General features: G+C 54.6%; 1 protein-coding gene across 2 annotated transcripts in view; it reads left to right on the top strand.

The window, feature by feature from the left end:
* NKAIN1 (sodium/potassium transporting ATPase interacting 1) overlaps window positions 1-25,778 on the top strand; it is a 42,264-nt gene extending 16,486 nt beyond the window's left edge. The window contains exons 2-7 of one of the 2 annotated variants that reach the window (XR_013759856.1): window positions 19,513-19,650; window positions 20,875-20,955; window positions 22,141-22,338; window positions 22,923-23,019; window positions 23,153-23,213; window positions 23,719-23,787. Coding sequence is in view for 1 of the 2 variants with exons in the window: in XM_079115069.1 (XP_078971195.1) it covers window positions 19,513-19,650; window positions 20,875-20,955; window positions 22,141-22,338; window positions 23,153-23,213; window positions 23,719-23,800; window positions 23,940-23,949 (570 nt within the window). In the remaining variant the exon portion in view is untranslated. Of the gene's footprint in view, window positions 1-19,512; window positions 19,651-20,874; window positions 20,956-22,140; window positions 22,339-22,922; window positions 23,020-23,152; window positions 23,214-23,718; window positions 23,801-23,939 lie in introns of those variants that run through there. The other variant, XM_079115069.1, reaches the window with a different exon arrangement.
* Window positions 25,779-27,909: the final 2,131 nt, after the last annotated feature.

Genomic DNA, 27,909 nt, shown 5'->3' with positions numbered 1-27,909 from the left:
GCTGGGGGCGGGGCTTCCCGGCACCTTTGCCCACTGGCTCCAGACACCCACATTGTTGCTGGGCAGACTCCCCACCTGGCTCCCAGTGAGGAGGAGGAGGCAGAAGTGGCTGCTGTTGCCATAGCAGTGAAGCTGGTTTCCATCAGCACATCCTTCCTGGGAGCAGCAGGACAGGAGGGGCTGCAGAAGTCAGGGACGCGGATTTGTTCCCCACACCCCCACTGTCCCCTCATGGGTCACATGAGCAGTGGCCTCAACCAGGAGGAATGACCTCCCATCCTGCTGGGTCCCCCACAGTAAGTGCCTGATACCTCCAGGGGGGTGTCTGGCCCCAGGGATCTCAGAGGGCTTGGTGCCCTTCCCACCCGAGGCTGCTTTCCAGCTCAGCCTCCCACACTGCCAAGCAGGCCACTGGTGCGGTCGCCCTTCCTGCCCTTCCCTTGGTGCTTCTCCCTTGCACTCTCCATACTGTGCCCACATGGATCTTTACCAGCCCCTCTGCCTGCCCAGCTCCCTCCACCTCTCCACCAGTTAGTTCTCTGCCCCTGGTCTTCCTTCTGCCCTTCTGCCTGAGTCTTCCTCTCTCTTTCTCTTTTTATCTCCTGGTACTGGAGGTTGAACCCAAACACTCTCTGCCACTGAGCTATGTCCCCAGCCTATTTTGAGACAGTCTAACTAAGTTGTTGAGGTTGGCCTCTAGTTTGTGATCCTCCTGCCTCAGCCTCCCAAGTCTCTGGGGTTACATCTAGCCTTCCTTTCTTCCTTCTCCCTAACTCCAGGTCCCTTCCTCGGCGTGCCTCCCTTGACCACTCACCTGGTGGCTCTTCTTGGAGTCCTTCCTTCAGAGCACTTAGCACGAGAGTCGCTTTGCTCTGTAGGGTTGTGTGTGTGAATATCAACTGCCCCGAGGGCAAGAGCTGTGTCTGGGTGGTTTTTTTGTTTTGTTTTGTTTTCTTTTTCAAAAGTTGAAACGTAACTCACATTTTATACATTTTCCATTTTAAAGTCTACAGTTGGAGCTGGAGGTGCAGCTCCATGGTAGAGTGCGTGCTCAGCCTGTGTGAGGCTCGGGGCTCTATCCCCAGCGCCCAAAGAAACAAACAACAAAATAAATAACGAGAGGAAGCAGACAGCTCATTTTTTTTTTTAATACATTGACAAAGTTGTGCACTGTCACCACTAATTCCAGAGTAATTGTCTTCACACTTTAAAGAAACTCTGAACCTCTTAGCAGTCAATCCCCATTTCCCCTTGACGCCAGCCCCTGGCAACCACTACGGTCTATGTAGACACACGTGCACATGCATGCACACGCACACACAACTGCGCACGCGCACGCACACGCACCTGCCAGTGCACATGTTGGGCTGCGTCCCGGTTCTCTGTTCAGTTGTTTGGGGAACTAGCCCGATTTCCATAACAGGGAGGCCTTTGCATTCCCAGCAACACCCGAGAGTTCTGGGCTCTCCACGCCCGCGAGCGCCCCACTCATTACCTTTTGATCTCGTTTGCTTGTGTAACTTGCAGTGCTGGGGCTCAAACCCAGGCCTGCCACGGGGTCCCCGGGCCCCCTGCTCTCTTTTTGGCGATAGCCATCCTGACGGCTTCAATTTGCATTCCCCTAATCCCTAATGATTTTGAGCATATGTTCACGGGCTTATTAGCCGCTGTATCGCTTTGAAGAAATTTCTATTCAAATCCTTTGCTCATTTCTAAAAATGTGGTTGTTTATCTTTTTAATGATGAATAGTAAGTTCTTGATGTATTCTGGATTCTGCACCCTTGCCAGATACCTGATTTGCAAATGTCTCCGGTGTTGTAGGTTGGCCCACACTCCCTCCCTCTCTCCCTTCCCTCCCGTTTTCCTTTGGTGTGGGGAACCAACCCCCTGCCTCCATTTTAATGGATATTGTGTGTGCCCTGCACTAGTTGTTTTCTTTCTTGTGTGTGTGTGTGTGTGTGTGTGTGTGTGTAGCTGGGAATTGAGCCCAGGGCCCTGTGCATGCGAGGCAAGCACTTACCATCTGAGCTACAGCCCAGCCCTCGAGTCACTTTCTCGATAGTGTCATCTGATGTACAAACCACATCATGGTGTCCATCTGTCAAGCTGTTCTTTGGCTACTTACACTTTTGGTATCATAAACGAGGAGAGTGTTATTTAATCCAAGATCCTGTAAATTCAGACCTGCATTCCTTCTAAGGGTTTAGTAGTTCGGGCCCTTTCCTTTGGTTTTCGAGAAATTTTAAATGAATTTTTGTGGATGGTGTGAGGTAGGGGTCTGGCTTTGCCCTTTTGTGTGTGGGCACCCTTTGCCCTGGCACCATCTGTTGTAAAGGCTGCTCTCTCCATTGAATGGTCTTAGCACCCTTGGCAACAATCAGGTGACCCTAAATATGTGGTTCTCTTTGGGGGTCGTTCTGTTCCATTTATCTCTATGTCTGTCTGTCCTTACGCCTGCGCTAGACTGTCTTGATTACTGTGGCTTTGTCTTAGGTTTTGAAATCAGGAAGTGTGAGTCCTCCAGTTTTGTTCTTTTTTAACATTTTTTGGCTCCTTGGATTCCCTTACATTTCCTTATACATTTTAAGACCATCTTATCCATTTCTTCAAAAAGGTAGTTAGAATTTTAATAGAGACTGCATTGAACCTGTAGATCAATTTAGAAAATATTGCCATCTTAAATACCATATGTATATTACATATATATATATTTTTTTTAACTGTGAATTGAACTACACCCCCACACTTTTTAAAAATTTTAAATTTTGAGACAGGGTCTCACTAAATTGCTGAGGTTGGCTCAAACTTGTGATCCTCCAGCCTCTCAGCCTCCCAGGTCACTAGGATTACAGGGTGTCCCACTGTGCCAGGCCCATCTAAATAATTTTAAGTTTTCCTAGTCTATGAACACTGGATATCTTTGCATCTATTTAAGTCTTCGATTTCTTTCAATGGTGGGTTGTGATTTTCAGCTTACAAGTCTTGTACCTCCTTGGTAAAATCTTTTCTGAGGGTTTTCTTCTTTTTGATGCTATTGTAAATGAAATTGTTTTTTTAAATTTCATTTTAACTTGGTCATTGCTAGTGTATAAAAATGCAACCGATTTTTGTACAGCGATCTTGAATTCTGCAGCCCTGAATTCTGATCTTTCTGTGTCTGAGATCACAACTGCGGACAGATTTGCTTTTCCTTTCCAACCTGGGTGCCCTTAAGTTCCTGTTCCGGCCTAACTGTGCACTCCAAGACGGCGGTGAACAGTTGCAATGGGTGCAGACATCTTTGTCTCGTTCCCAACCTGCAGGGGAACTGTTCAGTCTTTTAGTGTAAGGATGAGGTCAGCTGTGGGTTCTTCGTGGATGTGCTTGTCCAGCGTGAGGACGTTTCTGTCCTGTGCAGGGGCTACATCTGTGTTTGCTTCTGTCCCCACCTGAGCTTCACTGCCCAGTACTGTGGCTCTCATTCAATAAGTATTTATGGGTTGAGCCAATGAGGTGAGAATAGCCAGGTGCTGTGGTGCACGCCTGTAATCCCAGTGGCTGGGGAGGCTGAGGCAGGAGGATGGAGAGTTCAAAGCCAGCCTCAGCAAAAGTGAGGCACTAAGCAACTCAGTGAGACCCTGTCTCTAAATAAAATACAAAATGGGGCTGGGGATGTGGCTCAGTGGTCGAGTGCCCCTGAGTTCAATCCATGGTACCCCCCAAAAAAAAAACTGAGGTGAGAATGAAGAGACTCATGGTGCCTGACAGAGCCCAGGCATCCCAGGACCCTCCCTGCAATGACTGTAGCTGACCTTGGGTCTGACCTCGGCCGTGGACCTTCCTCATCACACTCACCTGCGGACTTGGTTTTGTTTTGTTTTGTACTGGGACGTGAATCCAGGGGTGCTCTACCACAGAGCTATAGCCCCAGCCCTTTTTATTTTGAGACAGGGTTCTTGCTAAGTTACCAAGGCTGGCCTTGAACTTGTGAATCTCTGGCCTCAGCCTCCTGAGTTGCTGGGATTACAGGTGTGCACCTAACAAGACTTAGCTCTATTGTAAGTGACTCCCCATTTTAGATGAGGAAGCCGCTTACCTATGCCGTGTGACCCATGGATAAGGTCTAGCTTCTCAGTTTCAGTTCTTGTACCTGCCAGTGGATAGAGACTGAGTGCATCAGGAGGCTGAAGCAGGAGGATCGCCAGTTCAAGGCCAGCCTCAGCAACTTAGTGAAACCCTAAGCAACTTAACAAGACCCTGTGTCAAAATAAAACGGGCTGGAGCCTGTGTGAGGCCCTGCAGCATACCTAGCACAAAAATGAGTAAATAAATAAGACAAGTGCCGGATGCATATTTTTTATAAGACAGCCTTCCAGGAGATTTGAGTCTTGCAGAGGCTTTCTAGATGTGCACCCTACTGTTGGGGAACTCAGATGGGAGGGGTGGAGCCTCTTGGCCCAGTGGGGCAGACTTCCCATCCAAGAGGAGGGGGTCTCTCCTGTGAGGGGAGGACTTAATGGTTCCCAGGATGTCACTTATCACATTGGGCCCACCCACTCCCTCCTAGAAGGCACCAAGAACAGGGTCAAGCATTCCCATTGTATAGATGAGGAAACTGAGGCCCTGGACAGTCAGGTGTGATTTGCCAAGGTCTCAACATCCTAAGTCTTAAAGTGGGACAGCAGGTTGTAGACCAATGCCAGAGTCCCTGAAAGTCAGGGGCTTTTGCACTGAGTCCTCTCCCGTGGTGGGGTCAGAGCTGCGGATGAGGGCTGAGCATTCGAGGGCGGGTCACCTGCAGGCAGCTCTGGGGGGAGCCGCGCAGTCCTGCTGGGGGGCCTGAAGGTGCACCTTGGGCTGCCTGCGGGTCCCAGGAGCTCTGGGGTCTGTGCTGACCCCACCCCAGGGGTGCTGAGGACGCAGGCCACCCTGCTCCAGGAGTCCAAGAAGGGACCGTCCATGTTTTATCTCTTATCAAGGAGGGAGGTTTCTAGGAGGACAAGGGAAAGCTTTGCAGAAGGACGCAGGACAGGAAGGCTTGGGCGGATGACCAGAGCAGACCCCAGGTCCAGTCTGCAGGGGTGGGCGGAGGAGGAGGGACCTGGGCAGAGGAGAGGAAAGAGCAGCAGCTGGGCCCCTCTGGGCCAGGAGTCTGCTTGCATCCCTTAAGGTCACAGCCTGTCCCAGAGGTAGGTGCTATTCTCTTCCTTTTTCTAGATGAGGAGATGAGGCTTGGAGTTTGAATGTCCACCAGGGCCACACAGCTGGTAACTGACGGAGCCCGGATTTGAACAAAACGCATCTCAGCCACCATGGGTGGCACGGGCGGATCCCTTGGGACAGTCCCCTGCTTCAGCAGTGCTGGAGTTGGCCATGTGTGATGCTTGGAGGGCCGGGAGCCACCTGTGGACCAGAAGAGCTAACAGGGTGACGTGGGGTGGCAGACAGGCTTTGGCGCCTGCAGGTCGGTGTTCGAATCCTGTCTCTGCCTCTTACTTGCTGGGCGACCTGGGGCTCCTTACTTTACCTGCCTGGGCCTCAGTTTCCACTTACATAAAGTGACAGTGACACCCTCCAGGAGTTGAGAGCAGTGAACAAACTCACGTTAGGCAGCGCGCTGGCGGGCTCGGGCTCCCCACCGGGGTGGGCTGTGTCCGCTTCCATCTCTGTGCTCTTCTCTGGGCTGGTGTGAATTGATTCTTGAAGTCAGTTGTCTGCACCCAGCATAGGCCAGACACAGGCCAGGTCAGGACCACAGAGCGGAGCGCCTTGGTGGGGGCAGGTGCCACCTGGCCTCAAAATGCCCCTGCACGTCAGGACAACCTGTGGTCCTATTTTCAAAGCATAAGTTCTTTGAGCCCAAAGTCTGCTTTATGGGGCACAATAGTCAGAGCTGACCCTTGCCTGGCTATGAGCCAAGCAGTGTTGTGAGCATTTTGTGCATACTCCCTCATTTAAACCTCACAACAACCCCATGTAGGCGACATTATCATCACCCCTATTTTGAAGATGGAAAAATTAAAGAACAGAGAGGTTCGGTGACTTGCTGCAGGGCACACAGCTACATGTGAAAGTAGGATTCCAACTCAGATGGTCTAACTCCTAAGCCACACTTTTTTCCCCCTGAAACCAGGACCTTGCTCTTGCTAGACAAGCACTCTACCACTGAGCTACATCCCTGGCCCTCTTTATCCTATTTTAAGAGAGATTCTCAGTAAGTTACCCAGGCTGGCCTCAAACTTGTGATCCTCCCATCTCAGACTCCCAAAGGGCTGGGGTCACAGGTGTGCTCCCCCATGTCCAGCTAGGCCGCACTTTGCTACCTGAGCAGCTTCTTGGGAAATAAGCAGCAAGTGCCTGCTCTTGGTGTGAAGTGGCACATGCCTGTGATCCCACAGCTTGGAGGCTGAGGCAGGAGGATCCCACCTTCAAGGCCAGCTTCAGCAACTTAGCAAGACCCTGTTTCAAAAGGGGCTGAGGGTGTGGCTCAGTGGTAAAGCGCCCCTGAGTTCAGCCCTGATGCCAAAAAATAAATAGTAAATAAAATAAAAATATGAAACCAAGGATTTAATAATGGTCTTAATGTGGGCAGGCACGTTTCTGACTTCTCGGTGGAGAAAACAGCACATAATCACTTTTTTTTCTTTTTGGCAGTGAGAACTTAGGATCCTGGGATGGAAAGTGGCTTGTTCGATCCATAATAATTCATTGAATATCTATTACATGCAAAGTCCTTTGTTCACCTTACTTCATTGACTCCTCATGGAGAGCTGGGAAATAGATATTATTCCCATTTTACAGATGAGGAAACTGAGGCTCCCAATGAGACTGCTGGGCTCCTGGGCTGGGTCCCACGCTGAGCAGGGTTGACTCCTGGTTGTTCTGGTTCTGGCCCCGCCCCCATTCCTCTAGGCACCCCTGAAACTCCAAACACCACCGTTGTAATTAATTCTCTGCCTAAGTGTCCGCCCCATTAAGGTGCTTTCTGCTGCGAGTTTTTGGCTTAATTATACGGTGGTGCTCGATGTGCTTAGTCGGGAATCTGATTAATCACCATTTTCTTTGTCCAAATGTTCAATCGTCTGCAGCCTGCTCTCCTGGGAGCGCCGAGCTCGCGCGGAGTGTTCCCCGCCTGCCTCGTCTCCCCTCCGCTCCTGCGCCCAGCGCTGCTCTTGGGAGGCACCCCTCCAGGCCTCAGCTGCCCACTCCAGCGCCTGCCAGCGCCCTGCTTCTGGGAGATGAGACCGGGGTGACTTCAGCAGTCTGCACAGGGGCACGTGGGAGGTAGAGAGGGCATCGCCAAGAAAATGGGCTTCCTGGGAGAGTGGGACCCAGGCCTGCAGAAGGCCTCTGGGCCCCGTCCTCAGCTCACCAAGGAAAGCTCAGCCTCTCCACCTCCTCTACGCCTCGGTCCAGCCTCCTCCCCAGCGCCAGCTTCCAAGGCGCTCTGCTCAGCTGGCCTCCTAGGGACCAACGGGATGGACCCCAGGTCTGAGGTCCGGCCTCATCCCTTCCCTCCCTGCTGCCTTCCAGAGCTGCCCCAGGATAGCCACACTACCCACATCCGGGGTGACCAACTTGTCCCAGATTGCACAGGACTTCGGGATTTTGTCTCAAAGTACTGAACCCCAAGAACTTTCATGGTCCCAGGCCGACTGGAACAGGCGGTCACCCTCTGCAGTTCCCACCCTTCGCCCAGCGGGCGCTCTGCAGCTTCATGCGTGCGCATGTGTGCCCATCCTGGTGAGCTGCCCTCTGTTCTCTTTGCAGTGCCGGGAGAGGAAGCCAGGGCCTCCCCCAGGCTAGGCAAGCGCTCTGCCCTGGAGCCACAGCCCCATTCCTTTTTGTTTTTTTTTTTTTTGTTGTTGTTGTTGTTGTTGTTGTTTTGTTTTTTTGTTTTTGTTTTTGTTTTTGTCCCATTCCTTTTTAAAAGTTTTTTAGGCAGAGTCTTGCTAACTTGCCTAGTCTGACCTGGAATTTATGATCATCCTACCTCAGCCTCCCGAGTAGCTGGGATTCCAGGTGTGTGCCACTACATCCGGTTTTAGTGTCTTCTTTTAATACCTTTATTTTATTTTCTTATAAAAGTGTTACTTTTCATCAGGTGCGGTGGTGCAAGCCTGTAATCCCAGCAGCTTCGGAGGCTGAGGCAGGAGGATCAGGAGTTCAAGGCCAGCCTCAGCAACTTAGTGAGGTCCTAAGCAACTTATCGAGCCCTATCTCTAAATAAAATACAAAAAAAGGGTGGGGATGTGACACAGTGGATAAACACCCCTGGTACCAAAAATAAATAAATAAATAAATAAATAAAGTATAACTCTTCAAGGTGAAAACCTTACAGAAATATATCTGAATCTCAAAGACCTCTGTCATCTTACTTCCCAGAGTTAACAGGTGAACAGTTGGATTTATTTTGCCTTCCTTCCTTCCCCAGCCCTCTCTCTCTCTTTTTCTCTCTGCCCAGTCCTGTCCCTCTGGTGGCTCTACAGCCTGCCCATCCACCCCCACATGGTGCACAGGTACCATAATTTGCCACGTTCCCGACCGAGGGACATGCAGTGTTTCCAGTAATTTGAAGTCAAACCTAAACGTCACCTGCTCAGTAAAGCCTTCCTTGACCTCCTTGTGTTCCCAGCGTTTCTTCTCATTACTACCCTCATTTGAGTAAGAGTAGTTAACACAAATGGATCGCTTCCTATGGCAGGCACTTGGCATATATTATCTCATTTAATTTCACAATTCCAGAAAGTGTGGAGTTGTTACCCCCATTTTACAGATGGGGAAACTGAGGCTTGTGTGGAAGATAAACCCAGGTTCACACCACCAATGGTGAATGGCAGAACCCACACCTGAACCCGAGCAGTCTGCCTACAGAGCCCCCTGTGATCCACTACCCTAAACTACATCTGGAGGTTGTTCAGAGCTTGGGGTGCTGGGGCCAGAGCCTAGGCAGGTGCACTCTGCTCCCTGGGGACGGACCGGCCCAAGGGCAAAGCCCATAGGAGGTATCGTTTGACAAAAGGTCAAACATGCAAAGCTGGCAGTTTGTAGCTTCTAGTTCACTTCCTGCCAGAACCAGAAATTAGGGAGGACCAGGGCCAGGTGGGAGGAGGTGGCAGAGTAAGCCCAGGTCCTGGGAGCTGGCTCTGCAGGTCCACAAGAGGGACCTGTCCCATGGCAGAAAGCCAGGAGCCGCAGGGTGGCGACCAGAAGGGTGTGGTAAGGCCCAGGCTTGGGGGCAAATCTAGGAGATCTCCCCAGCCCCCTTGGCACCACTGTCAGCTACACGTCCTTGTCCCCTCTCTGAGTGACAGAGTCATGGCCTGCAGGCCCTTCTCTGCTCTGCCTGCCACTTGGCCCCTGTGGATTTGCACCAGATGGTCAGCGAGGAAACAGGCCCAATGGGATGGGGACTCTTGAGTTTTGTTAGACTTCTCCCTAGTAGCGGTACCCTGGGCCACTTGGCCCAGGATTTATGCAAATTAATGTAAATGTATGTTAATTGGATCACTACCAGGCACTTCTAATGGGGCTGCCAGCTCAGAGGTGTAGACAGATCTGCCCAGAAGGGGTCTGCAGAGCCCCCCAGCTGGGCAGGGGTGGGAATGGGTCAATGGTCACTGGGATGAGGGGTGGGGTTGCCATGGAGACAGAGGCCAGGCCCCTGCCTCCTGACAGGACCATGACTGGCCAGATCAGCCCTCCGAGTCGGTCCTGGGCCTCTCTGCAGCTCCAGGCTGGTCTCCGAGGGCTAATTATGTGGAAGGTAGTGACCAGCTGCTCCCTGGCCCCCAGGCCCAGCTGAGGCGAAGGGCTGGGCCACAGTGGGGGAGCTTGAGGACAAGACAGATGGCAGTCTGTGGCTCTGGGTTCAAGGACCTGTCCTGAGGAGGAGGGAGATTAGCTCTCCAGCAGGGAAGCAAGGACTAAGATTCCAAATGCCTGGGCATGCGCAGGAGCTGAAGCCAAGCCCAGGGAGCCGTGTGGTGGGGCAGGGGGAGGACGTGACCCCCTACGCCCGCTGGAGTCTCAGCTCTTGCCTCTGCTGCTCCAGGTGCCCACTTCCTCACTTGCACCTGGGGCTGGGACTGAAAGGTGTGACAAGAGCATGGAGTTTAATACACAGGAGGGGTTGGGGCGCAGCTCAGTGGCAGAGCACCTGCCTGCATGCACGAGGCTCTGCGTTCAATTCCCAACGACGCAAAATACGGAAGTAAATAGGTGCTCATGAAATATAGTGAGATGGGCCCACTGAGAGACGTCACAGTCTCCTGGGGGTGTTTGTCTGGTTTCTTTTTCTTGGGGAAAGAGCACCCCTCTTCTTGCTCATCTTCCTCTGTCCCAGCTCTCTGACTGGGACACGTGTTACTGGTGTCAGCTGAGGAGGGAAATGGCAGGACCGACATCCCCAAAGGAACAGGAGGTCTGTCCACTGTTTTCATGGCTGAGGTGCTCGGGGGCCTTTTGTGGAGCGCATGCGACTAGATGTTCAGTGCCCAGAGCGCATGCAGCTGGGGAGGACCGCTGCTCCTCGCTGCCCTCAGGACGCAACGACTCAGGAGAGGCCCTTGATTCAGAGAAGCCGCCCCCACCGCCTCCTCCCCTGACTCCAGATCCTGGCTCTGCTGCCTCCTGGCCGAGACTTCAGGAGACTTGAGTGACCGCTCCGTATCAGTCACCCCACTAGGGCTGCGGGCGAGGGTGCCCTTGGCAGAGGGCATACCTGGGTGCAGTCAGGCTGGAGGAGGTGGATGTGAGGACCCAGGCAGGACCTGGGGCTTGCAGAGCCAGTGTCCAGGGAAAGGCGAGCCACCAGACCCTGGGCAGAGGTCACAGGGCTCCAAGGCCAGGCCCCACTGTGCAGATGAGAACACTGAGGCCCAGAGGAGGAAAGGGCTGGCCGAGGTCACACAGCACCTTCACCTCAGAGGAGGAAGACGAGGTCCTCTGAGCCGCTCTGGGGCTCCTCATGCCACCTGAGGGCGGAGTCAATATTTGAGGATGTGTTCTGGTAACTTCCTTAAAGACGGCTCTGTCGTAAACCATTGCAGAAGTGCGGAGGTGTGCGTCCTTACACCTGCCTGCCTCTGCCTCCCTGCTCCCTGGAGACCCCTTCTCACCACCATCGTCCTGGCTCTGGATTCTATGTCACTGTCACACACATGTGGTGACTTTGGGGGCTTTTGGTTTTTTACACAGTGGCACGGTATCCTTCCACCTAACAGCCACGGCCTTGGCCCTTCCGGGGGCATCCAGGCCGGGACGGAGAGAAGCAGAAGGGCCGCAGAAGCCCCGGGAGAAAGAGGGGCGCCGGGCAGAGCAGCCAGTCCTCAGCCCCCAGAGCCTGGCATCTGCCTCTGGGCCCACCCTCTGAGGCCGGGGCTGCACCAGCTTGTTTGCAGCTACATGTTGTGTACCTCGGCCAGGACCTGGCACAGAGCAGGTGCCCAAGAAATACTCGCAGGGTGGATTGACGTCCTGTGTGGCCCATCCTCCCGCCCCTGGCAAAGACCACCGTCTCTGTGACTGTCCTTTGAGTCTGTTTCTTGTGCTCATATGGCCCTGAGCCCCGGTGGAGTGGGAGATGGGGGCAGCCCAGGGGCAGGAAAGCCTCCCCAGGGCCAGTGCTGCCCCTCCCTGCTGTCACTGTGCCCATGGCCCTGACAAGAGCTGGCCCCTCAGATCTCCTGGGCTCCTTCCAGCCGCTGCCGCAGCCCCCGCCCCACGCCGTCATTTCATGCATGAGGGGTTCAGTCGAGTTTAATTTTGTCAGCTGCCTCAGAAATCCACTGGGAAAGCGGGGGCTTGAGTCTGGGGGTGCAGCGGAGGCTGTTGCCGTGTGTTGAGCACCAACGGTGTGCCAGGCGGCAGGCCGACAGGGGGCTCTGAAATGTCTGTGGTGGGGAAACTGAGGCCAGAGAGGAGGAATCCGCTGCTCAGATCCCACAGGGAGTCAGTGACAGGCGGGCCTAGAACTTGGGTCTGCTGGACCTTCCAGTGGGGAGTCTCACCCCTCCGCCAACTAAAGTCAGTAAAAGAGACAGAACCAGGCTGAGTGGAACCATTCTCCAGAAACTTCAGGGACACCTCCCTCATCCTTCCCCAGATAGCCAGACTTGCATCTAAGGCCGACGGCGACATGTCTGGAATTTGGGCCAGGGAAGTTGTGGACTTGCAGAATTGGCTGGCAAGGACTTGGGCACAAGAGGTTTCTGATGGGTCCCATGGCCCTGAGCCCAGCCCTCTCCCTGCCCTCCGCCCGGCAGCTTCCTGGGGCTGGGGTGGATCCCATCCGTATTATTCATCCTCCGCCCCCACCCCCAACCTGGAGTTGGGCTCCTGGGGTTGGCGTCTAGACAGACAAGAGCATCCTACTGAGAACAGAGGCAGCCCTGACTGGGGCTGAGGTTCCCATGGCAACAGCATCCCCCTCCGCTGGCAGCTACCCGATAAATAAATAATCAGGGATGGGGGTGGGGTGCTAAGGGCAGGGGGAGGGGCAGCAGGGGAGCTGGGGCTTCACTCTGGAGAGGAGAGGGACGTTCGGCCTTGAAGTAGGCCGAGGAGGAGTTGGTGTTGCCTCGTGAGAGAAGATGGATGGAGGCAGTAGGTGATGTGAGGGACTTGGAAGATCAAGAGCCAGCCCTCGCTGACACCTGGACATGGTTGAGACAGCGGGATGGAAGCCGGGACCTGAAGTTGGGGTTTTCAGCTTATGCAGCTGGGCTCACCAGGGGACCCAAGCACTGGGTATGGACCAGGTTTGGGTATTATCACGTCCATGAGGACCCACCTGGTGAGGGGCTGGGTTTCAAGGGGCTGGAGGCTGGCAAGTGAGCAGACAGGTTCTGGAGCTTAGGTGGTTGTGTGTGTCCTGGATGCATGGCGCCCAAGAAGGGCCAGCTTGTGACCCTGAGGCCCTCTGATATATAAGGACCTGACCACACAGGAGAACGAGTCACCCCAAAATCGGGAGTAGATGGGCAGGGCAGGATCCGTCTAGAGTTTGGCACCTGTAGTGCATCGGGCACTATTGGAAATACCACGGTGGACAACACCAGCAGAAATTCCTGCCTTGGCAGATCTCACCATCTGGGCAGGAAAAGGACAGTCTATAGGAGTGGATGGCACAGTGGCTGAGAAGTCCCACAGAAAAGCCAGGCATGGTGGTGCACACCTGTGACCCCGGCAATTCAGGAGGCAGGAGGATTGCATGTTCGAGCCCAGCCTCAGCTAGTCAGTAAGGCCTGGGATGTAGCTTAGTGGTAAAGCACCCTGGGTTCAATTCCTAGTACCAAATAAATGAAAAATAAAAAGGACGGGGAATGTGGCTCAGTGGTACAGCACTTGCCTAGCATGTGTGCGCTCCTGGGTTCAATCCAGTGCCATGGAAAAATAAACGTGGCAGGAGGCAGGGACTTCAGAAAAAGAATATAATTATATAATGTTAAATAATACTGGCTCGACTCTCCTTACGACCCTATGAGTAAATCATGCCCATTTTCTTGGCAAAGAAACTGAGGCACAGGTAGGTTAGTGGCTTGCCCAGAGTCGTATGATATTCAGTGGCACCAGCGTCCACACTCGGGCTCTGCTCCTAACCGTAGGTCATCCTGCCTCTGGGACAGAAGCCCGAGAAGAGTGTTTCCCCCAGGAGGGGACATCTGGGGGCAAGAGAGATGAGAAAACTGAGCTCTGAAATGCGTCTGCTGGACTCGGTGACCATGCAGGCTGCAGTGACCTCAGTGAGAATGAGTCCGGAGTCTGAGCAGAAAGCCAGGCTGTAGTGTTCAGAGGAGGGACAGGCAGGACGCAGAGAGGAGGGTGGAGGGGGGCGAGGCACAGCGGAGGGATGGGCTCTTTTCTTTTCAGTAGGAGGCGCTTGAGTGGGTCCAGGAGCCAGTGGGAAGGATGTTGGGAGAGGGGACGTTGAGTTTTGGGGAGAGAAGGGGGCCATGGGTGGTGTGGCTCCTGAGAGGGAGGAGCTGGGTGCCACGTGCAGATGCAGGACCAGCCTGGGCTGGTTACAGACAGAAGGGGAGACCAGGCCGCCAGAGAGGGTGCTGGAGGGGTTCCAGGAGGGCCGAGCACACTGGAGGATCTGAGACCGTGGCCGAGTAGTGGGACGTTATCGGGAACCCTCTGGAAGCCATTGAGTGTGGACTTGCGGTGGACCCTGAGTGACCTTTTCCAGCTTGCTGGACTGCCGTACAGTCACTGGGGAATCTAGTCACTGGGTCTCTCCAGCTGTGGGCTCTTCTGGACAGCTGTGGTGGCCAGGTGGAGGAGGACAAGCTCTAGGCTGCAGGGATCACGACGTCCCGGCGGCACGAGAGGACCTGTCGCCCTGCGTGGTGTTTGGAAGCCAGCCGAGAGGGGCTGCAAGATTGGAGACGGTAGAGACGGCAGTTGAGGTGACGACATGCTGAGATGGAAGTGCAGGGCAAGGCCATGGTGTTACGTTTTCTTGTCACTGTGACCAAAATTCCAATAAGAACAATTTGGAGGAGGAAAAGTTTATTTTGGGCTCACAGTTTCAGAGGTCTCAGTCCATAGTCATCTGACTCCATCACCTTGGGCCAGAAGTGAGGCAGAACAGAAGAGGGGGACAGGGGAGAGCCATGAGCTCCTGGCAGCCAGGAGAGAGATCAGGAAGAAGCCAGGGACAAAATATATAATACCCGAGGGCACAGCCGCAGTGACCCACCTCCTCCAGCCATACCCCGCCCGCCCATGGTTACCACCCCCTAGTCCATTCGGATTCTTAATCCACCCAATGGATGAGCCCACCGATCAGGTCAGAGTTGGCCTCATCAGGGGTGCGATCGCCTGCTGTGATCTCGTCTTTCCTCCGACTGCATTAACGAGGGAGCTGTGGGGGACACCTCATATCCACACCATAAAGCAGGGGAAGGCGTCTGAAAGACTGAGGCCAAGGGGCTGGATGGGGTGGGCCCGATGTTGAAGTGGGCCAGAAGGAGGCAGGGGCTAACTCATTCTCAAAGAGGGCACAAAGCCAGGCATGGTGGCCCATCCCAGCTACTCTGGAGGCTGACGCAGGAATATCCCAAGTTCAGGGCAACTTAGCAAGACCTGTCTCAAAATAAAAAGGGCCGAGGACGTACCTCAGTGGCAGAGCACCCTGGGTTCAGTCCCCAGTACTAGAGGGAAAAAAGAGAGAAGCCCATGGCTGTCGAGACCAGCAGTGGACGAGGTGGACGAGGGAGAGGGACACAGGATGACCTCAGGCCACATCATCTCTACTGCAAGCAGCGTGGGGACCCCAGAGCATCGCACCCCACGTCCAGGCCTGAAGACTGTGGGAGGAGAGAAGAGGAGCAGTCTCCCTGGAAGGCCTCGCCTGGCCACCATACACGAGAGGCTTCAGGGAGCCGCTAGGAAAGGGCGGTGAGGTCAGGGACAGGCAATCAAGCCTCCTGGAGGTCAAGGGTGGACAACTGATGGGCAGGAGTAAGGGTCTTACCCTGTGGGTATGGCAGGGCTGTGAGGCCACAGGGACTTGTCCTTACCTGTCACTCTTGGACTCATCTTCTGGGCTTGGGATCCTACATGTCTGTGGTGAGATTTGTATTTTAGAAAAGGCGCGGGGTGGGCTGGGCAGGACAGCACTTGCCCAGCACGTGGAAGTTCCTTGGTGGCAGGGGTGGTGGCCCACTTTCCTCTGCATGGGTTGTCCTCTCTCCAAGGAACTTAGCTCCTGGCCCCTTAGGAGAGATTCGAGAAGCCTGCGCGGCCTGGCTTGCATGCCGACCAGGTAAAAATATGCCCCCAAAGCTGGCTTTTTCCTCGGTGCACGTGCGTTTGAGTTCTTCGCAAAGGGCGAGGAAGCTTCTGCACCATTTCTTGCATCAAAGTAAGGAAGACACACGCAGCCGCCGGTGATTTACAGTCACCACAACCTTCCAATTATTGTTTCTAAGCTGGTGCGACCAGATGGGGAAGATAGTCCTCCTGTTTTCTTCTTATCAGTGTTTGCTAATTAGCTGCATATCACTGCCACACAAGCAGAAGTTCTGGAATATTTGACATGGTTTTCTAAAAAAAAAAGAACAGCTTTCAGGGCTGGGCTTTCGCTCAGTGGTAGAGGGCTTGCCTAGCTTGCACAAGGCGGGGGTTCCATCCCCAGCACCGCAAATAATAAGAATAAAACTTTAGAACTGATATTCTTTATAAGTCACAATTTCAATTTTTAAAAAGGTATATATGTATTTTTTCTTTCAGTATTGAATCCAGGGCTTCAGCCAGGCTAGGCAAGCGCCCTACCGTTGAACTCCACCCAGTCCTTTTTACCCAGACTGGCCTTGAACTTGTGATTCCTCCTGCTTCAGCACCCTAAGGAGCTGGGATTACAGGTGCGCGCCTCTGCGGCCGGCTTGATTTATCTCACTTGCTATTCTGGGGTCAAACCCCTGGCTTTGCACATGCTGAGCTACACCCCTGCCAGAAGCACCCTCGGGCGTCTCCCTGAGGCCTGCCCGGCCTCTCACTGCCCACTCTGGTTTGTACTGTGATTTCCTGTCCACCTCCTCTAGGACCGAGTTCCCAAAGAGCAGGGCCACTCCTCACTTTGGCTTTCCAGGGCCAGCCCAGGGCCTGCCAGAGACTAAGTGCTCTGTGGCTGCCTCAGTGAAGAACCCGGATGGATGAGGGTGTGTGAGATGCCTGATGGACGGACGAGTGGGCTGTGCGGGAAGGAGCCCAGGGTGGCTGGCTGCAAGGGTGGAGGACGGCCTAGGCACTGTGGAGACAGAGAGCCAGCCCTGGCCCCCTGGGCCCTCAGAAAGGCCTTCCTCCCAAAGGAGATCAAGCTCCCCTTCAAAGACCAAGGAGGACTTAGATAAAGGAAAGGAAGTACAGGTGAGACTGCAACCATTTCTCAGCTGCTTAGAGGCAGGAGCTGACAGGAAATGAAGGATTGCACCAGATCCTGGTGGGCCTTTAGGGCCAAACTAGGAACTGTTAAAGACTTAAACTGTTAAGACTGCTGTTCATTAGCCACCGTTTATCACTTCTAATTGTGTTAGTTCGTGTGATGTTTCTATATCCTCTCTGCAACTTCTCGGGGAGGGATTATCTTCTATATATAGTTGAAGAAATAGTTTCAGAGAGGGAAAGTGACTTGCCCTGAGTCACACAGCAGAGGTGGAATTTGAACCCGAGTTTGAGTGACTCCAGAGCTGCTGCTGCTTTCAAAACAAAACAAGCCAACAAGACACCATGGTGCTCCTTCCACCGTGGGCACAGGAACGGAGAGGGGTTTGGAGCAAGGGCCAGTGGTGGTCTCTCTCAAGGGGACATGTTTGGGCAGGATGTCTCCCCAGCTACACCGCAAGCAGGGGCAACTCTGTCATAGCTGCCTCCCTCGCCCTCTGGTGGGGACCTTCCTCCCTTGGACCAGATAGCTGCTGAGTCAAAATATCAAGGGGGACACCAGATCATCCACTGCTAACGCAGCTGGAGTCAGGTACAAGGGGAAGAACAGAAGTGGGGAGGCGTGTTCCAGAGGGGGAGCAGCAGGGAGAGACTGTGGTCCAAGTCCGGGGAGGCTTTCCCCCGAGCTCGGCAGACCCTGAAATCAGGATGGATTATCTCACGCACCGAAGGCTGTGTGGGCGATGAGCCCAAGACCCAACAGGGAAGGCGACCTGCCCAAAGTCACCCAGCAGTCACAGGCAGGCTTTCCACTGGAACCCACACCTCCTGACTTCCAAGCCAGTGCCAATCGGGAAGGGCAGGATGTGGTGCCAAGATGGGACAGGTGGCCTGTTCTGCTACCAACCTGCTGCGTAACCTTGGGCAATTCACTTCCCCTCTCTGAGCCTCAAGTTCTCTTTCCTCAAAATGAGATCACAGTCCCAGCTCTGCCTGCCCGTCAAGGAGCACCCAGCAGGGCTGAGCTCGGAAGACTGCTCACACTCTGGAGCCCTGGGAGGGGTCACCAACAAGAAGCAGGCTGGTGCCGGGCAGGGAAGTGCCAGGGCTGGTCCTGGCACCACCGGGCTCTGCTCAGCCCTTGCCCAAGCCTGCAGCTTCCTTGGTCTCTGCCCAAACTCTAGCACCTGTGTGGTGGTGACAGGTCCACCTCCTCCCACTCCCTGGCAGGAAAAGTCACCTCAGAAGTACCAGAGGGAGAAGAGCCTCGGGCACTGATCTCGCTCTGTGATCTTCCTCCCGCGCTCTGTCTGACCCTTCGCCCTGGCTTCCTCCTCGGACAGGCAAACTTCCTGGGGGGCAAAGATGGCCACCAACAGCTCCAAGCTGACGCCATCCCCATTCAGGTATCCTGGCTCTGTCCTGAGCGTCCCAGCAAATGCCCAGAGTGCTCCTCAGGGTCAGAGCACCAGGGCGAGTGCCATCCTGAGCCCAGCATGGTGTCTGACTGTCTGGCAGGGCCTGAGGCACCTGCCTGCCTCAGAAATTAGAAATGGGGTCAGCCCTCCCCAGGCCACAGCGTGGTGGGAGGTAACTCTCTAAACAGAGACATACTCTGTCACCTGAATAAGGGACGTTGGACAGGGTTGAACACAATAGTTATCCTTGACACCTCTGTTCCTGAAGATTGTTCCTAAAAGATTGCATGGGATTGGGTAGCGGGGTTTGGAAGGGAGTGTTGATTGAGTCCTGTGTGTATCAGTTAGCCTTTGCTGCATAACAAATCACTCCAAAGTGTCTTGCTTTGAAATGGTCATTTCGTTTAGCTCATGATTCTGTGGGCCCGTGGGGCAGACCTGCTCTGGGCCTTGCATCTGAGCAGCTGGGGGGCTGCCTAGCAGGCAGGTGGCCTCGGCTGCCTCTCTCCCATGTCTGATGGTTACTAGCTGTCAGCAGGTGGCTCTCATGCTCCAGCAGATCAGCTCGGGCTCCTTCGATAGGTGGCCTCTGTTACAGGCGACGCAGGTCGGCAAGCTCGAGCGAGCCTTTCTTGAGCCTTCACTCACGTCATTGCTAAAGTCACAGGAGCCAGCTTGGCATTAGCGTGGGAGGAACTGCCAGAGGGCACGGGAATAGGAAAAGGAAGAATGTGAGGTCAGTTTTGCAACTGACCTACTAGAATTCCCTGGGGAAGAGGAGTGAGAAAATCCCTCCTCTGTGGCCTGGGGACTCCACGGGCCAGGACAATGTCCAACTGGCAGCAGACTCGGGCATTCATTTCCCTGGGCCCTCTAGGGCTGGGGTTCAGTCCTCTTCCTCACCTGCTGGGGAGGCAGCCTGGGTCCTGAACCCACCAGCCAGCCCAGGTGGGGCAGGGGCGGGAGCTCCAACCCCGGCGGAGAGGCATCCTGGGCAGGGAGGTGGCTGTTCTGGCTCCTGCCTCCCTCCAGCCCACCCAAAGTGCCAAGCGGGCTTTGGGACCTCACTCGCTCCTACAGACTCGCCCCCACTTCCCAGCATCCCTCTGGTCTGGAGGAGCTGGGTGGCTCTGAGACCATCGCCATGGGAACTGCCACCGCCTGCCACACAGGGTCAAGGAGGAATCCCTGACCTTCCCTCTTGGCCGCTCTCTCCCATAGGTGGCCGCGCTGCAGCGGCAGATCTTCGACTTCCTGGGCTACCAGTGGGCTCCCATCCTGGCCAACTTCCTGCACATCATGGCAGTCATCCTGGGCATCTTCGGCACCGTGCAGTACCGCTCCCGGTACCTCATTCTGGTATGACTCACCCAGCCCCTTCCCGAGCCTGGCCCCTGTCCTCACCCCTGCCCACTGGCCCTTCAACCCTGGGTCTCCAGATGGACTGGCATCGGCCTCAGCCCGGGGCTGAATATGCAGATCGCAAAGGCACTTGGCTCAGTGACCAGGTAGATATTTTTTCTTAAAGAATTTTCCAGAGAAACAGTCCAAGCATAAGCAAGAGAATCCATTTAGCAAGTGCCTAGCACGCGCCAGGCACACTGTGGGCCCTGTGTGTCCTACCATCCCATTTTCCAGATGAGGAAGCTGAGGTCCAGAAAGGGCACAAACCTTCCTAAGGTCACTCAGCTAGCAGGCAGAGCTGGGATCAGAGCATCAGGTCTGCAGGCGAGGCTCCTGCCCCCTCACCATGCTGCCTCAGGAAGCCCTGGGGACAGTCACAGGAGGGATGGGCCTCAGGTTGAGTTTCTCAGAGTGGTGGGGCTTGGGTTTTGTCCTTGGCGACAGATGTTCCTCAAGGACTGGAAGTCAGAGGCTCCCTGCACTGAGCCCAGGGTCTGACTGAGTCCCCAGCACCCTCCCCACCTCCTCTTTCCAAGCCCTCGTCTCTGTTGGGCTCTCAAAGTCCTGCTTTCAGCGAGGCTCACCCAGGGACCCTGTGGATCCTCGGTGACCTCTTTCCACGGCTGTCTTGAGGGAAAAGGCTTTCCATGAAATTGACCCTGTTGATACCCGCAGTGATGATGGCATGCAGTGTCTGTCACCAAGAGCCCACTCACTCTCTAGGACTTCTCCGCACCTCCCACAGGGTCAGCTCTCAGGAGCCAGGTAACAGGGCCTAACAAAGCTCTGTCACCTGACTCGGGGACACTGCTCTCCAGTCCTCAGGACAGCACCAGGCCCCCAGGCAGTGCCAGGGTCTGCCAGGTGGCAAACGCTGGGGTTGCAGGCAAAGGCCTTGCTCCCAGACTGCCCTCTGCAGCAGCTCACAGCCCCCCCAGGACACTCCTCTCCCCAGAAGTGGTCACATGTGAGATGTGGGGAAACTGAGGGGCCAGGGGGTCCCTGGGCCACCCCAAGGCTCGGGCCCTTCGTCACTGCCTCCGTCCTCGCTCTGCAACCGCTCCTGAATGGCCCAGGGCCACAGATGCAGCTCCAGCAACCCTTCCACCGGCTGGGGGAGAGCAGGGAGTCGCAGTGCTCGGTAGCCCTGCCCCCTGAACCCACCTCTGCTTTCCCCAGTATGCAGCCTGGCTGGTGCTCTGGGTTGGCTGGAACGCGTTCATCATCTGCTTCTACCTGGAAGTTGGACAGCTGTCCCAGGTAAGCCTCAGGCCTGGGCAGTGCCATTAGGCAGCGCTTGACCCTTCCCATCCCTGTCCCCAGGTCTCCCAGTGTGCTACAGACCTAGAGCATCACCTCTTCAAGACACTCCCTCCCTCTTGTACTCACTTAAATAGTCTGGATACCCCTTTTCCCCCTTTCTTCCCCCTTTTTTGTTTCCTTTGCATTTCTCTGAGATTAAACAGCAATCTGTGTGAAGATGGGCTGAGGGTCCCAGTTAGTCACAGCTCAGTAAAAATCAACAGTATGTGCAGGCCCAGAAATTACTCTTAGGCCCTATAAATAGCAGTAGAGTATTCAGAGCAAGGGAGGTGAAAATTCCATGCACATTGTACTGTTTAGACAAAGATTTAGATCCAGGGCTGAGCGATATTTTTCAGAAGGGAAACTGAGTAGTTTGTGTTTATTCAGGAAAAATTGAGCAGATCCTACCACATGGAGAACTACTAAAGAAAGTGGGGTTGTCTAACTTTAAGAAAAGCAAACCCAGAGAGACACTGTGTATTCTGAGATATGAAGGAGGCAAAATACGTGAATAAGAGCATCAGCTTTGTGATTTGTCCAGCAGTGTCACCCTGGCTTGTCCTCTCCGAACTTCAGTTTCTTCCTCTAGTAAGTGGAGATAGTAGCAATCCCAACTTATGTGGTTGCTGAGAATGAAATGACATCACAGATCTAAGTGGATCTTGACTTGGCTGAAGGAGCGCAAGAGTAATGAACCCGGGCTGCACCGCCTGGGTAAGGTCCAATCTTGGCCAACCCCTTCTCTGAGTAACCAATGGGAAGACTAAGGATCAAAGAGAGGAGCGGTTTGCCCGGGTCATACAACCAGGAGAACAGTGGAGGACCAGAGCTGCTGTGAAAGGGCCTGATTGAGGGTTTCACCAATGCCTGGGGGATTGGACCTTGTCACTGGTAATGTCCCTTGTGTTGTTCTGAAGTTCTGAGGCTCCTGAGAGGTCACACCAGCCCCTTTCCATGTTCTCTGTGGAAATGGTGCCAGCGTGGTCATCAAGTGCCACCTAGTGGCCAAATGTAGACTTGCAGGTGCGTCCTCTGTTCCCTTACAAACCAGATGGGAGGCTCTAGTCTCCTCCAGGTGAGAAGTGGAGGCTGGGAAGGATACCCCTGCCTACTCAGTCTCCCAGGCCCCTCTGCCCCCAGGACCGGGACTTCATCATGACCTTCAACACATCCCTGCACCGCTCCTGGTGGATGGAGAATGGGCCAGGCTGCCTGGTGACCCCTGTTCTGAACTCCCGCCTGGCCCTGGAGGACCACCATGTCATCTCTGTCACTGGATGCCTGCTTGACTATCCCTACATCGAAGCGCTCAGCAGTGCACTGCAGATCTTCCTGGCGGTGAGTCCTGCTCCCACCCCATAGGTACTCCCAGAGGTTCAGGCCTGCATCCCAGCCCCTCTCCTTACCCCAGTTAAGGGAGGACAAACCTGGTTCTCCCAGGCTACTTGTGCTTCTGCCTGGATCTGTTTCCATGTCATGACACCCCTCTCTCCTGCTGCAATCCCCCTGCAGGGAACAGGTTCAGTAAGTAGGACGAAGCATCAGACCACGAGTCCATCCTGGGTATCAATACCTAATACACTCCCTGTTACCTTAGATAAGTCACTTGCCCTCTCCAAGCTTGTTTCCTTTATTCACAAAAGCGAATGACAATGCTGAGCATGGTGGCAGATATTTGTAATCCCAACAATGTGGGAGGCTGAGGCAGAAGGATTATAAATTGGAGGCCAGCCTCAGCCACTTAGTGAGATCCTGTCTCAAATTTTTAAAAAGGGTGGGGTGTGTGTGTGTGCTGGGAATGTCACTCAGTGGTAAGGGCCAAATTCCCAGTACCAAAAAAGAAAAAGAAAAAAAAAAAAAAAAAAGTCAAGCGCAACCTAATAGAGTTGCTACACAGTCACATAATCCTCTTTCCTCTTAAGCCATTAAGGCATTTCCCAGGTCTAACTGGGAAAACTGAGGCGCAAAGAGGTAATTACTTACCTGAAGTCGCCCTCCCAGAGTGAAGAATGGGATCAGGTATGTTTGACTTTTAAGTGTAGGCATTTAACTTGAACTTGTTGGCCTTGGAGCCCCCCTCGCAAGTTGGGGTGGGCTGGGGGCTCAAGGAAAAGCTTCCCTATCCCCCCTGATGTGTCGCCCCCTCCCCCAGCTGTTCGGCTTCGTGTTCGCCTGCTACGTGAGCAAAGTGTTCCTGGAGGAGGAGGACAGCTGTGAGTAAGGCGCCCCGGGGAGGTGGGGAAGCCTGGCGGGCGCCGCGCCGCGCCTTTCAGCACCCTGGACAGGGGCCCGGAACCGGACTTGGTGCGGGGAGCCAGGGTCAGCCGGGTTCCCCCTTTAGAGGCGGAGAGGAGCCGGCAGGGTGGATAGGGGTGTGTACAGCCAGCCCATCCAGGTGCCCGATCCGGGCCCCGACCCCGCCCTTTCCCAGTCTGGCCCCAACCCCATAGGAGGTATCGTCTAGCCTCCAGGAGCCTTCCCTCTGGGACCGCGCCTCCCAGGCGCTCCAGGCACGGGGGGCCTGACCCCTGCTGGGTCGGCTCCCTTCCCTCGGGTTCTGGCCGCACGGCCCCGCCCCCAGTTCGAGTCCTGGGTCAGGCCTTCCTCGGCCCCACCGTCCTGCTCTCCAGCCGGGCTTCCTGGGGCCGGGGGATGGTGCCCTCCACCCTTCCCTTTCAGGACGCAGCCTCTCCTAACGTGTCCGTTCCCCTCCTGCAGTTGACTTCATCGGTGGCTTTGACTCCTACGGATACCAGGCGCCGCAGAAGACGTCGCATTTACAACTGCAGCCTCTGTACACGTGGGTCCTGGCTCTGGGCTGGGTGGGGTACAGGGACAGGGACGTCAGTGGCGGGAAAAGAAAGGGACGGAAGAGCGGGGAGGGCAGCGGTTCTTCCCGCCCCATACGTACTCCCCTAACCCGCCTTTGTTTCCCGCAGGTCGGGGTAGCTTCCGCCCTGCGCCCACCCCGGCGCCGCGCCCTTAGCTGCTGGACTGACCCCGGCGGCCGCGAGCACCGGCCAAGATGGACAGGCGCGCCCCCTGGCGGCTCGCGAACCTACTGCAGCCTGCGCGGCCCCGCCTGGATCTGCAGCCGGAAGAGTGGACTCGGACTTGGCCCTTCAGCCCCAACTTACGGGGTGGGGCTGGGAGGGGCGGGGCGGGGGAGGGGGGTCGCGGGGTTTGTATTTTTTTTATCTTAGCCTTGGAGAGCGCCGGGGCCTTCCTCCTTTCTCCAACCTCTCCCTTTCACCCTTCACCTGGCATCTTGCCCCTTGTCCGGAGAAAAACAGCAGGACAGACAGACCCGCCCCATCTCATCACACGTTCACCAGCCCTGGGGAAAGCTACCGGGAACTAGGAGCAGGAGTCCTGGGTTCCAGTCGTAGCTCGGTCACTGACACCCTGTGTGACATCTAGCAAAGCCCTTTCTCTCTCTGGGTCTCAGTTTCTTCCCCTCCAGTGATTAAAACGATCCTTAGCAGATGGTCTCTTCTTTCTCATTTGACTCAATCCCCTGGACTAGGCTGGGTTTATAATTTCCATTTCGCAGACATGCTAACTAAGGCCCAGAGAAGTGAAGCGGTTTGCTTGAGGCCACACAGCTAGGTTTTTGGTGGAGCCAGGCCTTGAACATAGTGTACTTACTCTAGTTTCTGATTCCAAAACCCAGTGTCTGGTCTCTGGATTCTGTTTGCAAGCCTGCCCCCCAGCTCAGATACTCCACCACACACACATCTCCACTACTTGCCTCCACTAGCGCCTCTCTTAAAGCAATATACACATGTGTTCTCTTGGTGGGAAACTGAAGGACAGAGCCCAAGCCCTGAATTCAACCTGACCTCCAGGGAAAGCTTCCTAGACTCACCATCTGCAGACCCTTGGCAAACCTTTGAAGCTCTCTCCTCCAGGAAAGTGGGGTGTAACTCCCTTCCAGGTCGCTCAGGCCAGGTCTGCTGCCCCCATGAGCCCAATCCCCACCCATCCCTGATGGGTCGCTCCATTCACCTCACCACTTAGAAGGTCTGTGGTTCCAGAGGGAGAGGATGGGTCAGTGCTGCCCAGACTCTAGTGTTTACAGACCGCAGGCAACCCCCCAAAAGGCCAGAAGGCGCTCCGAAGGGGCAGAATGGGAGCGTGACTGATGGGGGGGTGGGTCAGGAGGACCAGCACCCACCCCTTCTGGGACAAGTACGAGCAGAGGCAGGAGCTTTTCTTTCCCACTTCCCTCCACACATGCACTGGCTGTGAGTTCACAGAAAAGAGAATCAGGCTGTTCATCTATGAGATGGAAGCAGACCTGGGCAGGAGGGAGGCCGGGGGAACTGGAGAGAAGCCCAGACGGTGGAGGTGACTTGCACACACCTGAGCCTGTCCATAGTGCCCACTTCCCTCCTTGATCTCACTGGGGGGGTGCCCCTGCCCCTCTAGCCCAGCTGCAGTGATGCACCAAGCACCAGCCCCAGGAGTAACTGGCTACCATAGACAACGAGGTTCCAGATGGCCAGCCTCGTCAACTGGTGGGTACAGCTCAAGAGAGGGACAGTTCCGTACAACTGAGCTGTCCCCCTGCCAACAGGCCAGTCCCGCCTGCAGTCCTCACTCCCCGCATCCCTAGGCCTCTGCCGGGTCTAGCCACTGGTGCTTTGAAGCCTTTGTTTTTATAAGCTGGTTTTTGCAAGGGGACCAGTTTCTCTCCTCATTGGGACCTTGCAAGGCCAGGAGGGCTCCCCTGGTTTCTGTGCAGGTGGGTTAATTAAAGATGGTGTTTTCTTCTCTGTTTTCCTGTCCTGCCCTCTGGGTCAGAAAGACCTCCTAAGGGAAATGTCCCCCTGTGAGAGCCAGCAAGGCTGAAGGCCATCTCAGCATTAGCATGCATTCTAGGGCACTGATCTCTTCCTCTCAAGATGCGCTCCCTCTCTTTCCAAAAAAGAAAGAAAGAAAAAAAAAAAAAAAGCCCGCAAAGGTCATAGTAAATCAGTGGGTTCCCAAACCTGGCTTCGCAATCCCTTGGAGAGCTTTCTATTTATTTTTCTGATTAAGTGCGTGTTAGGCTGATGCTCCAAATCCTCTTTGCTTCCTGGCTCTGCCTCTTCCTGACAGTTCCGTTCCTGGCTTAGAACGAGCTGGCAGACAGTGCTTTTGACATGAATCCCTGCATCCTATCCTGACACCCTGGATCCTTTTCTGGTAATACAGCCCAAGAAATTAAAATGTTTTAACTTTTTAATGAACACATACTATGTTACAAAGTCCAGAAGTTTCCAGGAAGGTATATACTTACATCTCTTCTTCATCATTCCAAAGATAACCAGTTCTTTGACGATTTATACAAATATTCTTTTTTCCTATTTTCACACAAATGGCAGCATTCTACTTCTTCCACTTGACTCTGAATCTTGGAAATGTTCCCCCAATAATACCTGCGGAGCTGCCACCTGCTCTTCCACAGCAGCCCCTTCGGATGCAGGGGATCTTACCCTGCCTGATCATAGGGCCCAGAGGAAAGCAAGGCAGACCTTGCCTTCAAGGAGCTCCTGTTCCAGCGGGCGCGCACTGGAGGAGCAGGCAGAGGTGGTCAATGTGGAGGACAGTAGATGAAAGGCAACTGATAATAGCTGCGAGAGAGCAACGTGGCCCGGGCAGGGGCAGCTTGGAGGAGAGGAAACTGGTGCCGAGTAAGCGTAGAAGACTGCGTTAGAGGGCGTTTCCATGGGGAATACGTTGGGTTCCTGTCGCTTTCTCCCCACCCTGGTGCTGGGGATTAAACCCAGGGCCTGCAGCCATGCTGGAGAAGCACCCCAACACTGAGCCACCTCCTCAGTCCTTTAATATTTTGAAACAGGGTCTTGTTAAAGTTGCCCAGGCTGGCCTCAAACTTCTGTGTTGTTTGTTTGTTTTTACCAGGGATTGAACTCAGGGGCACTTAACCACCGTCACATCCCCAGCCCTTTTTTTGTATTTTATTTAGAGACAGCATCTCGCTGAGTTGCTTAGGCCCTTTGCTAAATTGCTCAGGCTGGCTTCAAACTCGAGATCCTCCTGCCTCAGTTTCCTGAGCCACTGAGATTACAAACGCAAAGTGGAATTTTATATGAACATTTTTCCTTTCTCCGCTCCTCCCTCCCAGGACCTCAAGCACGCTAGACAAATGCTCTACCACTGAACTACATCTCCAGGCTAAAATGGAATTATATTTAAGCTCAATTTCATTTGTTACTGCCACCCTTCCGGTCTTCCTTAGTGGATTAGCCATTTCCATGTAAGCAACTTTTAAAACTAAGCAGCGCCTTCACTCGCCACTAGGGGGGTTCAGCGGGAGGCAGGGTCAGGAGGGGGCGGCCAGCTGGAGCTCCGCCCGCCTCTCCCTCTTCCGGCCTCAGCCCGGGTCACCTGGAGGAGGGGAGGCAGCTCCACCCTGCTCCACTCCCACCCGGACGTGGTGGCCTCGCTTGCTTCAGGCCTGGTTCTAGTGACTCAGCAGTCCCCATCTCAGCCAGCCCGCCTCCTGGCTGCGCAGGGCCTAGCAGCAGCTGCCGAGAGCCCTGCCCCGGGTGTCCTGCGCCCAGGTGCTGGTGCTTCCCCTGCTCCCGCCCCCGCCGGTGACCTTGGCCGCTTCTCCCTACCCTGGCATTGGTGCTATCTTGGGTGAAAGAAGAGGACTGGACTTTGTACGATCCGCACAGGCGTCTTTTCTGCCGGTATTCGGAGACAGCTTCCCAAGCCGCACTGTTCTTGGGGTGCCTTTCTGCCTGCAGATTCCCCAGCTCCACCTGCATATTGGGTCCTAATTCACTGGGATGCATACATTTGAATTCATTCTTCAAGTATTAAGTAACTACTGCATGCCAGGAACTGGGGATACAACAGTGAACAAAATAGACAGTAACCCCTGCTCTTAGGGAGGAT

This window comes from Sciurus vulgaris, assembly GCF_902686455.1.
Source record: "Sciurus vulgaris genome assembly, chromosome: 1".
In the NCBI taxonomy this organism is placed as follows: domain Eukaryota; kingdom Metazoa; phylum Chordata; class Mammalia; order Rodentia; family Sciuridae; genus Sciurus; species Sciurus vulgaris.
This window is presented reverse-complemented; position numbering and strand designations above follow the sequence as displayed.